Source organism: Schistocerca piceifrons, chromosome 1, assembly GCF_021461385.2.
Source record: "Schistocerca piceifrons isolate TAMUIC-IGC-003096 chromosome 1, iqSchPice1.1, whole genome shotgun sequence".
Taxonomy (NCBI): Eukaryota; Metazoa; Arthropoda; class Insecta; order Orthoptera; family Acrididae; genus Schistocerca; species Schistocerca piceifrons.
Window position 1 is genome coordinate 127,278,418 of NC_060138.1, and position 16,666 is coordinate 127,295,083.

The 16,666-nt window shown below is 41.1% G+C and overlaps 1 protein-coding gene across 1 annotated transcript in view; it reads right to left on the reverse strand.

Annotated features, from left to right (window-relative positions):
- The window catches only part of LOC124784723 (protein HID1), a gene marked incomplete in the record, with an annotated part of 114,032 nt that overhangs the window by 10,244 nt on the left and 87,122 nt on the right, over positions 1-16,666 (reverse strand). Inside the window, 1 exon segment of the mRNA XM_047254123.1 lies at positions 7,390-7,506. Coding sequence (XP_047110079.1) covers positions 7,390-7,506 — 117 coding nt within the window.

Here is a 16,666-nt window from a genome sequence, read left to right on the forward strand (position 1 = left end):
GAAGAGCTGCGATAGCCATCAGCAAAAGCCAAAGCTACTGTTAGCACGATGGCTAAAAATGCATACTTCTCTGGTTGTTTAATGAGGTTGAAATTTTTGTTCTTATACTCTCTCTGGATTGCAGAAATGGTAATATTTGTTAATTATTGACACTGACTGGGAATGTGTTGCTAATTTTGGTTGCTTGTCTGATCTGAAGGAATTTTGTGACACCTAAGCTGTGAATCACTAGTTTCAGATTTATATAGCAATACAGTACCAGTGATAAACATTGGTGTGTTGGAGACTTCTAGTTTTGACAGAAACACAGTCCCAATCACATCCAATTTTTTTATTCTGGTTGGGCAAGTACCTGCTCGAGTTAAATGATTAATTGGTATGTTGAAAGTACATAACCTCTTGAGATACATGATCATTGAACACTCAGAAGTAGCATTTTTAGTCCACTGGTGCCTAAATTGAAATCAGTTTTCCATGATATCTCTACCAAAAAACTAGTACGGGAAGTTAGAGTGACAGGAGCCAACACTGGAAGAGGGACAGTTTTGATATCATAGTCTGAAATAAATAAATAAAATGAAAATATATGTCTCTTCTGAGAATAATGCCTTCAATTTTTTATGTGAAAACTCTTAAAGCTTAAACAAATGTTATTAACATTTTAAATCTTTATTTTCTATGTATACATAGTTACAGTCCTCTTACAGCCAGAGGGCTTGAAATTTTATCGTGCAACATGGCGAAGTGTAAATTAACTACGTCGGCTTGTGGCAAACAGCATCCCACCATTGAGTTTCTGATCTCAGAAGAGTTCATCCACATATGGAGCACCCTCTCACTCAGCATGACAATAACAAACCACACACTAGCACTATGACATTTGGCTCTACCAACAAACTTAAATATTCTACAGTGACAGTCCCAACAAACTAGTCTCTCACTGGGAGAAGTGTGTTCATCGCCAGGGTGACTATGTTAAGGAATAAATATGTAAGCACAAAGAATAAAAATGTAGAATATTAATAAAACTGATTTTACTTAAAAAGATTTAAGAATTCTCACATAAATAATTTGGAGGCATTACTTTTCAGCATGTTCTCACGATTATGGGAGGTAAACATTTATATGTGATGTGGGACTGTAATTCAGGAGGAGGAAAAGGACAAAAGGAAAAATGGTACAAGAACATGGATTGGAGGAGAGGAATGAAGGGGTAGAACTGCCTGGTAAAATTTAGCACTGAACACAATTTAAGCATTGATAATACTTTGATTAAAAATCATGAAAGAGGGTCAGACAAGTGGAAGAGACTTGAGACACCACAAGGTTTTGAACAAATTGCATAACTGGATTAAAAATCATGAAAGAGGGTCAGACAAGTGGAAGAGACTTGAGACACCACAAGGTTTTGAACAAATTGCATAACTGTAACACAGATATTAAAAACCAGATTTTAAACTACAAAGCAGTTCTAATAGGTTAGGCAATGATTGCCTGAAAAAGATGTAAGCAACACAGTACAAGACAAGTAAGTGTCCTAGAGACACAAAATAGTAAAGGCAGCAGTGGATCAAATAGGCAAAAAGACAGGGCCCATCAGAAACCTTTGGATAACACATGGGGTATTGGATCTACTAGATGAAAGGCGAAAATACAAAAATACATCAAATAAAATAAGCAAAATGGAATACATAGGTCTAAAAAATGAGTGTGGCAGAAAGTTCAACATGGCTAAGCAGGAATGACTGGCAGACAAGTGCATGGCTGTAGAAGCAGTATACCTAGGTACCATCTACAGAAAGATTAAAGAGACCTTTGGAGGAAAAGGAAGCAGGTGTATGAATATCAGGAGCTCAGATGAGGAGACTGTGCTTAGCAAAGAAGGGAAGGCTGAAAGGTGGAAGGATTAAATAGAGGGTCTTATAACAGAAACAAACTTTAAGACAATATTCTAGAAAGAGAATAGGGAGTAAATGAAGATGAGTTTGAGAGAGATGATACTGCAAGAACAACTTGACAGAGCTATGAAATTTAAAGAAGGTCCCCAGAGTAGATGACACGCCATCAGAATAATTGAGATCCTTACTTGGGAAAGCCAGCCATGACAAAACTAATTCACGTTGTATACAAGATGTATCAGACAGACAAAACACCTCAGACCTCAAGAATACTGTCGTAATTACTATTCCAAAGAAGACAGGTGCTAACAGGTGTGACTAGTACTGAACTATCAGTTCAATATGTCATGTCTGCAAAACACTGACATGAATTAAGTCATGTAACAGTGAAACAACTAGTAGAAGCTGATGTTGGGGAAGATCAGTGTCAGTACTGGAGAAACGTAGGAACACATGAGGCCATACTGATCTGCTGCCTTACCTTAGAAGACAGAATGAAGAAAGGCAAATGTACGTTTACAGCACTCATACATTTACAGAAAGGTTTTGACAATGCTGATGGACTCTCTGACATTCTGAAGGTAGCAGGGGTTAAAATAAAGGGAGCACAAAGTTTTGTACAGGAACCATGCTGCAGTTGTAATAGCTGAAGGCCACAAAAGCGAAGCTGTAGTTGTAGCCTATCCTCTACATTATTCAAATTGCACATTGAGCAAGAAGCAAAGGAAACAAGGAGAGATTTAGAAATGGAATTAAGGTTTAGAAAGAAGAAATAAAAATTGTGCAGTTTTCTGACAACATTGTAATTCTGTCACAGACAGCAAAAGACTTAGAGAAGCAGCTAAACAGAAGGGATAGTGCCTTGAGAAAATGTTATAAGATGAATATTAATAAAACTAAAACAAGAGTAATGGCATGTAATTGAATTAAATCAGGTGACGCTGAGCTAATTACATTAGGAAATGAGAGATTACAAGTAGTAGATGAGTTCTGCTATTTGGGCAGCAAAATAGCAGACGATCGCTGAAATATAACAATATTATGAAAAGGAAAGTTGCTACTCACCATATAGTGGAGATGCTGAGTGGCAGATAGGCACAACGAACAAACACACACACACACACACACACACACACACACACACACACACACAAAAGACTTCATCCTCTGGCAGCTGAAGCCATGCTGCCAATGTGGCTTCAGCTGCAAGAGGCTGCAGTCGTGTGTGTGTGTGTGTGTGTGTGTGTGTGTGTGTGTGTGTGTGTGTGTGTGTGTGTGTGTGTGTGTGTGTCCGTGCGTGCGCGTGTGTGTGATCTATTTTTGAGAAAGGTCTTGTTGGCCAAAAGCTTATATTGTGACAGTCTTTTTGTTGTGCCTATCTGTGACTCAGCGTCTCCGCTGTATGGTGAGTAGTAGCAACTTTCCTTTTTATAATGTTGTTACATTCCATTCTGGATTTTCCATTGTTTGATTTTTGCCAGACGATGGCTTAAGTAGGACAGAAAATGTTTACTGGTAATACAAGAACAGCTTTTCTGAAAATGAGAAATTTGTCGAAAATGAATATCAATTTCTGTGTGGAGTGTACCTTGTATAGAACTGAAAGCAGTTCGTGCAAGGGAAGAATAGAAGCTTTTGCACTGTTATGCTACGGAAGGATACAGAAAATTAGATGAGTAAATCGAATAACTAATGCGAAGGTACTGAATCAAATATGGAAAAAGAGAGACATTTATGGGACAACTTGACTAAAATATGGTATTGGCTTACTGCAAACACCCTGCAGCATTAAAGAATCATTAATTTCATACTGTAATGGAATTGTGGGGGATTAAATTGTACCCCACCCACTTTAGGTTTATATTGTGGAGTACCAGCAGGTTAGGCTGCAGTTCATTCCTTAAAACTTAAGAGTGGGTTTGCCTATCAAAACATCAGTGATCTTAGGCGAATTCACCCAGCCACATTGGCACGTCTTCTCCAAACACCTTTCACCTCTCTCTGTACAGTATATTTCAGGTCACGCATGGTTAAGTACGCATTGTTATCAATGTATGGAAGACCACCTCAGTTGTTCTATTCCCACTATGAAACGTATCTCTACAGCCAATTATACTGATGTGTGTGTCCCCAATAGACATAAATGTGTGCTGGTCCAGGACCCAAAATCATTGATTAATTACAGCTTTCACTTTGCAACAAATTATGTGATAAAGATTTACCTTCCTGTCAGATTAAATTTTTGCTTACATGTACAAATCTAATGCACAGCTAGCCACTTTCATCTCTTGGGACTGTCGCACCACAGGGCCTGGAGACAACAGCGGCTGTGTGGATGTGAGTTGTGCATGTGTGTGCATTTGTCTCTCATGTGATGAAGGACTTTGTCTAAAAAGATGGTATTTTCCAACACACTACTTTTAAATGTGCCTGCCTGCCACTGAATATCTCCTCTATGTGGTGAATAGCAATCTATCCACTTCACACTGTTACTGCAGTCCAGATTTTCAATTGTTTGAATCCATCTTGTGAACATAACACTGCATTGTACCAATAACTGGAAGTCATCACACTCTAAATATAGTTTGAGAAATGAAAACATTGTAGCAGAATAGTTTTAGATTTCTCAGATTCAAACTAACTATATACTGTAATACCCTTTATTGTATTATATTGATTAACTGTATATTTGTAGGCAATGGTCAAGTGCCAGTTACCAATTTCCAACAAAAATGTGCAATTCTACTGTTCCATACAGTTAGCAGTGACATAAATTACTAGGACAATGTTTACAACAGGTGAAGGACAATAGATGAAACAACAGCTGAGAGTATGATAAAAATGACTAACATAATTGAAAATTTGGAGTATCATACAAAGAATATTTGAAATTTACTTATTTATTATCAAATAACATTTGGCAGTTTCACAGGAACTCTCATAGGACTGACATCAGCAATGTTGTCATCTCAGTGTTTTGATGATGACATGTCATCACTGTCTTCACAATATCTTTGTGCCAAAGTTTAGAGGTCCAAGACTGAATGCATCAACTACACTTTTACATTGCAATATGATGCAAGCAGATGTAATAACACAAACAACACCATACAGTTTTCCCTTGTTACTACAGTAGTTTAATAATTTGAAGAAGCATGTAATGGTCTAAGTTTTTTTTTTCTTTTTTGCTGTATGATTATTAAGCCAACAGTTTTCAGCAAGTTCTTGTTTACATACTGTCTGTGTCTTCCGAGAGCTATGCAGGGATTCATCTCATTTGTAAAGAACTGAACACTTGTTCACCAAATAACATAAAAGCAATATTATGTAAAAAGAGGAGATTATGAGTTGCAGACAGGTACAGTGAAAAGATGGCTGAACATATGAGCTTTCAGCCAAAAGGCATTCTTCTAAAGTAGACAATGCACACACACACACACACACACACACACACACACACACACACACAGGAACACTGTGTCTGGACACTAAGACTGGACTGCAAACAACTATGCATGATGGAAGAAGCAATCTGAGTGGTCAGGGTAAAGAGGTGGCTGGGGTGGGGTGGGGGAGGGGGAGGGATAGCAGGCTATGGGTGGTAGGCGGTAAGGTGCTGCTTATGGGAGTGTGCAGATGTGTGGCGGGAACAAGTCAGAGTTTGCTATGTGCAGTTGGATGGTTAGATGGGGTTGGGAGTGGGGGTGGGGTGTGAAGGGGAGCAGAAAAGAAGAGAAACAGGAGGGGAAAAAGACTGTGGGTGTATTGGTGCAACAGAGGGCTGGTTGGTGCTGGACTGGGAGCAGGGAAGGGGATAAGTGGGTGTAGTATAGAGACTAACAAAGGTTGAGGCCAGGGGGGGGGGGGAGGAGGGGGGGGGGGTTACTGGAATGTAGAACATAATGCAGGGAGAGTTCCCACCTGCGCAATTACGAAAAGGTGGTATATATAGTAAGGATCCAGGTGGTGCATGCTGTGAAGCAGTCATTGAAGTGAAGAACACTATGTCAGGCAGCGTGCTCAGCAACCAGATGGTCCTGTTTCTTGTCGGTGGCCATTCACGCAGACAGACAGCTTGTTGGTTGTCATGCCCATGTAGGACGCAGCACAGTAGTTGCAGCTTAGTTCGTAGATCATGTAAGTACTTTCACAACTACCCCTGCCATTGATGTGTAGATGATGCTTGTGACCGTATTGGAGCAGGTGGTGGTAGGAGGATGTATGCAACAGATTTTGCATCTATGTCTATTACAGGGAAATGAGCCATGAGGAAAGGGGTTGGGGGTAGGAAAGAGTAGGGGTGGATGAGGTTATTGCACATGTTCAGTGGCCAGTGGAATTCTGAGAAGGTTAGTGGGAAGGGTTATCCTCATTTCTGGGTGCAACAAGAGGTAGTTGAAACCTGGGCAGAGAATGTGATTCACTTGCTCCAGTCTTGTGTAGTAGTACTGAGTCACGAGGGGGGGGGGGGGGGGGGATTGCTCCTTTGTGGCCTGCTGGTGGGACTCTGGCAGTTGATGGGTAATTGGAGAGATAAGGCACAGATGATCTGTTTAAGGTGGCTTGTTGGGTGAGTGGGACCAGGTGAAGTGAATGGGCAAGAAGGTGTTGGAAGTTTTGCAAGAAAAGTGGATAGTGTGTTCTCACCCTCAATGAATCTGAACAACGTAAGAGGTTATGGATTCTGAGTGGTTAGGAAGGATTCCTCTAGATGAATATATTGGTATAGGAGGGTGCCATGCAAGTGCCCACTGCTATCAAGGATTTGTTGTAGGTGATGCTTTCGAAGGAGGAGTAATTGTGGGAGAGGATATCGTTGATTATAGTCGCCGGGAAGAAGGTTGTGGGTTTGGAATCAGTTGGACATTGTGTTCAACAGTAGCAAGAAGAATTTTACTGTCCTCCTCCCCTACCATGTTATCCCTGTCCCTCCCTACCCTAGCCTCCTCCTTACTCCTCCACCCAGATTGCTTCTCCCATCACGTGCAGTTGCTTGCAGTCCAGCCACAATGGCCAGAGAAAGTGGTCACGTATGTGTGTGTGTTGCATACTTCTGGAGAAGGCCTTTTGGCTGAAAGCTCACATGTTTAACAGTCTTTTTGTTGTGCCTGTCCGCAACTCAACATCTCCTCTATATAGTGGGTATCAATCTATCATTTTCATTATACTGTCATTATTCCATCCTGGATTTCCCATGCACGGATAAATCTGATATATGATAACCTACTGAATAAAATTCCTTTCCTCACTGTGTCCTTGCAAATATCAAGGCAGAGTATATAAAATGAAGCATTAAAAAGATAATTATTTTGTGATGCATATGAATAAACAGGTGTCTTATCATAACAACATTGGAGCCGCTAATTTACTTTGTCTGACCAAAACATTAATAAGAACATAACTAAACCACTGTTTTGTTTCCTAGTGCACAAGTAGTAACAGTACAGTGTATATTAAACGTGACAAAATCTCACTAACTGTGGGTACTTACCTGAGAGGCAGACCTCTGTAAACTCACATTTGACACTGATGAATCTGATATTTTACGCATGGAGTGCGACATAGTTGCAGAATGCACTGAAGCTGTGGGAGAACTGGGTGTTGCTGGCTGAAAATGAATTAATATTAGTGCCACAAAGTTAGTCAACATCATTCAGTAAAGTATCGAGTACACAGCATATAAAATAATCTGGTTGTATCTCTCCCTCAGTTCAGCATGGGTAAAACTATATATAGTAACAGCCACAGCAGCTCCAGATATACCACCACCACCACCACCACCACCACCACCACCACCACCACCATTACATTGTGCAATCATTCTATTTTATTCCCAATGTGTAAGTAATTCAGCTTTGCTTTGGTTTGTTGTGTCAGCCAGTTTTATTTTAAGACTACAATGGTCTTGCTGGATTGCACATCATGTTTTACTTGATATCCAAGTCGGCATGACAGCTTTAGAAAGAGCTGGCTATCAAGCAAATGGCTACTCTACACAGGTGCCACATGAGACATCAGTACTGCTCTGAAGCTGTATAATAATTATATGTACATAATGATATAAATCTTGGGGAGTATTGCAATTGTTTAGACAGATTGGGTATATGTGATCAGTGGTTCATGTGTAATAAATGTGGACAGATGGGTGTTGGTCTACAGGCATTAATGGCTCACTCTTTGTTGACTGGCTGGTTGGTTGGGTGGCTGGTTGGTTGGGTGGCTGGTTGGTTGGGTGGCTGGTTGGTTGGGTGGCTGGTTGGTTGGGTGGCTGGTTGGTTGGGTGGCTGGTTGGTTGGGTGGTTGGTTGGTTGGTTGGTTGGTTGGTTGGTTGGTTGGGGGGCGGAGGGAGGGGTGGGAGGGGGACAAACAGCAAAGTCATCAGTCCCATGATCTAAGGATGTAGAAACCGAGGGAGAAACAATACAAACAGCATGATTCAGTCAAGGGGAAGTAACACTGGGCAAACGAATGTCTGGGCAGCAGAAAGAGGAAAGAACAGAAGAAGAAGGGGGCAGGGGGGGGGGGGGGGGGGGGAGAAGGACAGCCCCAGAAATGCTTCGCATGTTGGAGCACAAGCACTGCCAACAACACCTTCCAATCCCCACAACATATGATGATCACAACACAATGGGGACAACACCAAGGGAAGAAGACACACACAAAAGGGAAATGAAATGACACAAAAAAATGTGGGGAAAAAGGGGAGAGAGAACCTGACCACTGTGGAGGCAATGCCAACACTAACTGAGGGACTCTGATTCCTGAAAAGAAAACTAAGGACAGACATAACCATGTGAGGGGTGTCTGCTAACACCTGGGACAAGGAAGGCAGGAGGGCATATTTAGTGGGTGGTTCAATGCTGTGTAAAAAACCATGGGTCAACCTAGTATGGCTGATATGAAAATGACGGAGGATGGCAGATTCACACTGAGAGATGCAGAAGGAAGAACACCATGTGGTGTGTGATTGTGTGAAGTTTTGTTAGATGGGTGGGGTAGTCTTCCAAGGGTCAGCCCATGACCGAGCAAAAAGGGATTTAACGTAAAGCCACAAGTGAGTCCAACTGGACCTGGACAGCAACTGCTTTCAATGTAGTATGAAAGGGAGTCCAGGAACTAACAAAGTCCTTGCGTCCTAACCTCCAAACAACACCAGAAGCTTTCAAAGGGCCAAGCTGGTTTTGATAAAGCACAAAATCTATGAAGGGTCGGTGAGTGAGTAGCAGTAAAAAGAGATTCCTTGAGAATGAATCCATTACAGTTCCAGTCAATAAGCATGGAGCAGATACCTAAACAGTAAGCGAATGGGCGAGAGGTCAAGGAGCGCAGGGTACAGCAGGCTTCTGCAAGATCCACAACTGCAAGAGAGTGGGCTACCTAGTGGCACAAGGACTGTGTGTCCCATAGCTGAGTTGTGATAGCAGGCCTCCAGCCTGAGAGATGATGGGGACAAGGGTCCCCAGACTGTGTCCCACCACTGGCAGGCACCAAAGAATCTGCAGGGGAGAGGGAAAGAAGAGGGGGCCAGGATTGGAGTGAGAAAGAGGGAGGAGGGGAAAGAACATAACAGAGGCAATGGTGGAACTCATCAACACAGAGTCAAGTTGGTCATATTTCTGATGAGCCTCAGTATAAGATAAATGATCAAGAGTGTTATACTCCTGGATCTTCTTTTCCTTCTTATAAGCTGGGCAGTCTGGTGAGTGTGGAGGGAGATAGTCATGACAAAACACACGTGTGGCACAACACAGCTGGCTCCCTCATGGAGTTGGTGTCCACATTCACCACAAAGATGGCCCACTGTACAGCAGTAAGACCTATGCCTGAAATGCAAGCACCGAAAACATCTCATGGGTGGCAGGGCATACGATTTCACATCACACCGATAACATATAGGGTGTTACAAAATGGTACGGCCAAACTTTCAGAAAACATTCCTCACACACAAATAAAGAAAAGATGTTATGTGGACATGTGTCCGGAAATGCTTAATGTCCATGTCAGAGCTCATTTTAGTTTCATCAGTATGTACTGTACTTCCTCGATTCACCGCCAGTAGGCCCAATTAAAGGAAGGTAATGTTGACTTCGGTGCTTGTGTTGACATGCGACTCATTGCTCTGCAGTACTAGCATCAAGCACATCAGAACGTAGCATCAATAGGTTAGTGTTCATCACGAACGTGGTTTTGCAGTCAGTGCAATGTTTACAAATGCAGAGTTGGCAGATGCCCATTTGATGTATGGATTAGCATGGGGCAATAGCTGTGGCGCGGTACGTTTGTATTGAGACAGATTTCCAGAACGAAGGTGTTCCGACAGGAAGACGTTCGAAGCAACTGATCAGCGTCTTAGGGAGCACGGAACATTCCAGCCTATGACTCGCAACTGGGGAAGACCTAGAACGACGAGGACACCTGCAATGGATGAGGCAATTCTTCGTGCAGTTGACGATAACCCTAATGTCAGCGTCAGAGAAGTTGCTGCTGTACAAGGTAACGTTGACCATGTCACTGTATGGAGAGTGCTACAGGAGAACCAGCTGTTTCCATACCATGTACAGCATGTGCAGGCACTATCAGCAGCTGATTGGCCTCCACGGGTACACTTTTGCGAATGGTTCATCCGACAGTGTGTCAATTCTCATTCAAGTGCAAATGTTCTCTTTACGGATGAGGCTTCATTCCGACGTGATCAATTTGTAAATTTTCACAATCAACATGTGTGGGCAGACGAGAATCCGCACGCAATTGTGCAATCACGTCATCAACACAGATTTTCTGTGAACATTTGGGCAGGCATTGTTGGTGATCTCCTGATTGGGCCCCATGTTCTTCCAACTACGCCCAATCGAGCACATTATCATGATTTCATATGGGATACTCTACCTGTGCTGCTAGAACATGTGCCTTTACAAGTACGCCATAACATGTGGTTCATGCACGATGGAGCTCCTGCACATTTCAGTCGAAGTGTTCGTACGCTTCTCAACAACAGATTCGGTGACTGATGGATTGGTAGAGGCAGACCAATTCCATGGCCTCCATGCTCTCTTGACCTCAACCCTCTTGACTTTCATTTATGGGGGCATTTGAAAGCTGTTGTCTACGCAACCCCGGTACCAAAGGTAGAGACTCTTCTTGCTCGTATTGTGGATGGCTGTGATACAATACACCATTCTCCAGGGCTGCATCAGCGCATCAGGGATTCCATGCGACAGAGGGTGGATGCATGTATCCTCACTAACAGAGGACATTTTGAACATTTCCTGTAACAAAGTGTTTGAAGTCATGCTGGTACGTTCTGTTGCTGTGTGTTTCCATTCCATGATTAATGTGATTTGAAGAGAAGTAATAAAATGAGCTCTAACATGGAAAGTAAGTGTTTCCGGACACATGTCCACATAACATATTTTCTTTTTTTGTGTGTGAGGAATGTTTCCTGAAAGTTTGGCAGTACCTTTTTGTAACACCCTGTATAACCTTGACATTCTCGGAGAGGGTATCTCTCAAAATCCAGAATAATGGTGCCAGTATCAGTGCGACTGTCCTTATGACATTTATGAACACGCTGAACAAAATGAATGCCCCACTGTTCCAGTTTCGCCTGGAGTTCCTCATCTGTTTGAAGGATAAGGGCCCTATGAAAAATGACCCCCTGAACCATACTCCAAGACTGCAGATGAGTAATGGACACCGAGACATCGCCAAGATGATCCCAAGCACAAAGGGCTGCAGACTGGGTGGCACAAGTAGTTTCAATCAACAGTGTACCCAACACATCTTACTGTGAGACTCCACTTCACCAAACTTGCCTTCAATATTTTCCACTAAAAATAACAGCTTTTTGGGAGAGATTATGTCCCCATCCTCCCCAGTGCAGACAAGATAGCGAGGAAAGTGTTTCTCCCCAAGCGGGCGAGCCTGGCCCTTCTCCCAGGGTGTAGCCAGGGAAGGGAAAGCCGCAGGGTCATAAGAAGCAGCTTTCAATGATCCATTACTATCCGAAGAGAGAGCTGTAGAAGAATGGCCAGTTTTTTGGAGCTCGCTATGTATCATAAAAAGGGCCATCACAGATGTTGGAAAGAAAAATAGATACAAAGAAGGTATCTGTGAAGAAACCATGAGTAACAGAAGAAATACTTCAGTTGAATGATGAAAGGAGGAAACGCAAAAATGTTCTGGAAAACTCAAGAATACAGAAATACAAGTCACTGAGGAATAAAATAAATATTAAGTGCAGGGAAGCTAAGATGAAATGGCTACCTGAAAAATGTGAAGAAATCGAAAAAGAAATGATTGTCGGAAGGACAGACTCAGCATACAGGGAAATTGAAACAACCTTTGGTGACATCAAAAACAAAGGTGGTAACATTAAGAGTGCAATGGGAATTCCACTGTGAAATGAGGAGGAGAGGATTGGTGGAAAGAGTACACTGAAGGCCTCTATGAGGGGGAAAATTTGTCTGATGTGCTAGAAGAAGAAGCGGGGGTTGATTTAGAAGATAAGGGGATCCAGTATTAGAATCCGAATTTAAAAGAGTTTTGGAGGAGTAACAATCAAATAAGGCAGAAGGAATACATAAAATTCCATCAGAATTTCGATAATCATTGGGGAAAGTGGCAACACAGTGACTATTCACATTGATGTGTAGAATTTACAGTCTGGCAACACACCATCTACTTCTGGAAAAATATCCACACAATTCCGAAGACTGCAAGAGCTGACAAGTGCGAGAATTATCACACAATCAGCTTAATAGCTCATGCATCCAAGTTGCTGACAACAATAATATACAGAAGAATGGAAAAGAAAATTTAGGATGTGCTACATGACCATCAGTTCGGGTTTAGAAAAGGCACCTGGGAGGCAACTCTAACATTGTGGTTGATAACAGAAGTAAGACTAAAGAAAAATCAAGACACGTTCATAGGATATGCCGACCTGGAAAAAGTGTTCGACAAAGTAAAATGGAGTAAGACGTTAAACATTCTGAGAAAAATAGGGGTAAGCTATAGGGAGAGATGGGTAATACACAATATGTACAGGAGCTAAGAGGGAATAATAAAAGTGGATAACCAAGAACGAAGTGCTTGGATTAAAAACGGTGTAAGACAGGGATGTAGTCTTTCACTCCTATTGTTCAATCTGTACATTGAAGAAGCAATGATGGAAATAAATGAATAGTTCAAGAGTGGAATTAAAATTCAAGGTGACAGGATATCAATGATACATTTCACTGATGACATTGCTATCCCGAGTGAAAGTGAAGAACAATTACATGATCTCCTGATGGAATGAACAATCTAATGACTACAGAATATGGATTGAGAGTAAATCAAAAGAAGACAAAAGTAATGAGAAGTATCAGAAATGAGAACAGTGAGAAACTTAACATCAGGATTGATGGTCATGAAGTAGATGAAGTTAAGGAATTCTGCACCATGGCAGTAAAATAACCAATGACGGACAGAGCAAGGACGACTTCAAAAGCAGACTAGGAATGGAAAAAAAGTCATTCCTGGCCAAGAGAAGTCTACTAGTATCAAACATAGGCCTTAATTTGATGAAGAAATTTCTGAGAATGTATATCTGGAGTACAGCATTGTATGGTAGTGAAGCATGGACTGTGTGAAAACCGGAACAAAAGAGAATCGAAGCACTTGAGAAATGGTGCTCAAACGAATGTTGGAAAATTAGGTGGACTGATAAGGTAAGGAATGAGGAGGCTCTGTGCAGAATCGGAAAGGAATATATAGGAAACAATGGTAAGGAGAAGGGACAGGATGATAAGACAGGACCAGCGAATGACTTCCATGGTACTAGAGACGGCTGCACAGGGGCAAAAATTGTAGAGGAAGACAGAGATTGGAATACGTCCAACAAGTAATTCACGACATAGGTTGCAAGTACTACTCTGAAATGAAGAGGTCGGCACAGGAGAGGAATTCATGATGGGCCAAATCAAACAAGTTAGAAGCTTGATGATGCCCCCCTCCAAAAAAAAAAACACACCATCCAGCCACAGCAAGGGGCATCTGGCACTGTGGCCGTTGTCAGGAGCTCTGATGTTCCAGAAAGACAAGCAACCACTCCTAAGCATACATGGGGAGGCAACAACTCAGGTGTCAGGCGTGTGATCCTTGTGTTGCCGTTGGGCTTAGCCAGTTGGTTACATAACAGCCCCATCACACTGACTGGCTCCATGTGCTGGTTGACCTAGCAGAGCAAAGGGTGGCTAAAACAGGGAAGGAACAGGGGAAGGAAGGGACAAGGAATGCAGAAATCAGATGGATAGGCAGGTCGACATAAGTAACAACAGCGAAAGAGGGGACAGAGAGGAAGGAGTGAGGTTGGGGAGGGGGGGGCATGGGGGAAGAAATGTAACACGGGAAACAAAAAGGGCTGCAATAACTTGGGGCCCCATGTGTGCCATGCACAAACTCACGAAAGAACCGTGAGGCCCAGAGAGGGTGGGGGTGGGGGGAGGTGTTCACAGTTGATTTCAACAAAAATCATTCCAACAGTGTATATTATCTCTCTAAAACAATCTCTGCTTTATTGTTGCTATAGAGCATTCAACTGACAAAAGTAAAGTGAAAGGTGAATTGTCTACCAACATTGATAATATACCTCCTGTCTCATGTTGGATTGATTATCCAGCTATTTTCAGCAATCATTGCTTCACTATAGGGAAAGAAATTGTGACCGAAATTGTTGTTTAAGTCAATATAGACAAAATGGAGGGGTGTGGAAGAGGCAGAGCAAGACAGAAAAATGCAAGGAGGAGGAACATGGTTACATTGTGTGTGTACTGACATGAAACTATGTTCGTTACTAAAAGTCTTTCACTAGTATTTTAGAAGAGAGCCCCAACAGAAACAGCAACAACAACTGAACCATTCTGCATTTGAGATAGTTCAGACACCGCATAAAAAGTGCATAGTCAGCCAATTAAAAAAAAAAAAAAAAAAAAAAAAAAATACACTCGTTTAAGATGGCAAACTCATCATAAATGCCAGTTGTTATAAAAGGTGTCATGCATAAATTTAACCAGTTGCATGTTACATATATCATTTTGAAATGGGACTACCTTCCCATCCCTACATGAAATTCCTTCCTCATGTCAACATTCTCTGAAGAGGTCATTTCAGCTTATATCTTTAACTTTCTGGACTTTATACTGTTATGTCTACATCCAGTTCCAGTAGTAAACAGCCCTTTAAAATAACACAACAAATGGGTTTATTATCTCAGATTAAATTTCACATTAATATGCTGTCAGATTTATATGGGGAATGAGCCATTTCTTTACAAACCATATTTGAAATTTCATGATATGAACTATGTAGTCATGTTGCACCACATATTCTAGAGAATTTACCTCTCCCCTAGTTCTGAAAACTACAATGTTTATTCATTATCATCATTTAAAATGATAGCTCTACTTGAAACTGAACCAAAATACTGTTAATAATATTTTATTGAAAGTAACTTGTTTATAATTAACTAAATGTAATTTAAATTATTGCACTGTAAATTCATTGAAATTATATACGAAATTAAGTAAACTTTTCCAAATTGAATATCAAAACATATAGGGCAATATGTGGGCCATTTTTTGATGTAACTAACTAAAATTATCTCATAACTTATTTGTTATTTTGTAAATCTTACATGCAATTACATACTTGATCATTTAGTTTTATATAAAAGGAAGTTGCACATGAGCCACAAAGTCAGGCTTCATTATTGTCTTTCAGAAGCTGTCAGATGGCCAATGTATATTCCACCAATGTACTTTATAATCAGTCACAACATATGACAAGAAAAGTGATATACATAGCGTTTTATTTAAAACGTAGTAGAACAGTGAAGCAGAATTCTGGGACTTTCTGAAGCAACCAAGTTATTCTCTGAACTTTCATTAACTCTGAAATTTTCTAGTTTTCACTCGTCTTTATACTTGTGAATGGTTGAGGCCCAAACTATTAAATTGCTCGGATGGTATGATTGAGTATTCATTATTACCACTGTCTAACTATAGTCAGAACATGAGAAACTGTATATTTTTTTCTCTCAGCATCAATGGTAATTAAAATGCTTCCCTCCTCTCACATTTAAGGGTGGCATTTTAATTTGGACAACACAGAGTAGTGGTGAAATTGCATTTGAGAATATACACAAATAATAATTAAGTTTAGCAGTATCAAGGATACACATTGTTTTACACTCTACATGCTACAAGTATCCAAATAAAAATTTGTCTGTGGAGAAGTCAGGAAGAAAAATGTTCTGTTTGCTTCAGATCCAACTTAGCTACCTGTCATAGATTTTTCATCAATAAGCTGATAACTTTTCCTTGCACCACAATGCAATCATATTTGTGCAAAAGTGATCCTCAAAGGACAGTAATAAAGACAAATTATTCATGCGAAAGTGTGATGGGTTATTAATGACAAAGTTTATAAGAAAATATTAGGATAAACAACCATCTTATTAGTGCTCAGGTACGTAGTTCCAATGTCTCATAAAGTGTTTATTTACAAATCTGTCAAAAGTTGCAGTATATACCTTTGGTGACTAGTCTCAAACCTTATGGGTCCAGTTTCAAGCCTGGCGTACTGACACTGCACTGAAAGTGCCTGATCTTAATAATGAACTTCAGTGTTTATTGTTAAGTTCAGGCAATTTCAGTGCAGCCTCAGTGGGCCAGGCTTGAAAATGAACCTGTACGGTTTGGAACTAGTTGCCAAATATAAATAGTGCA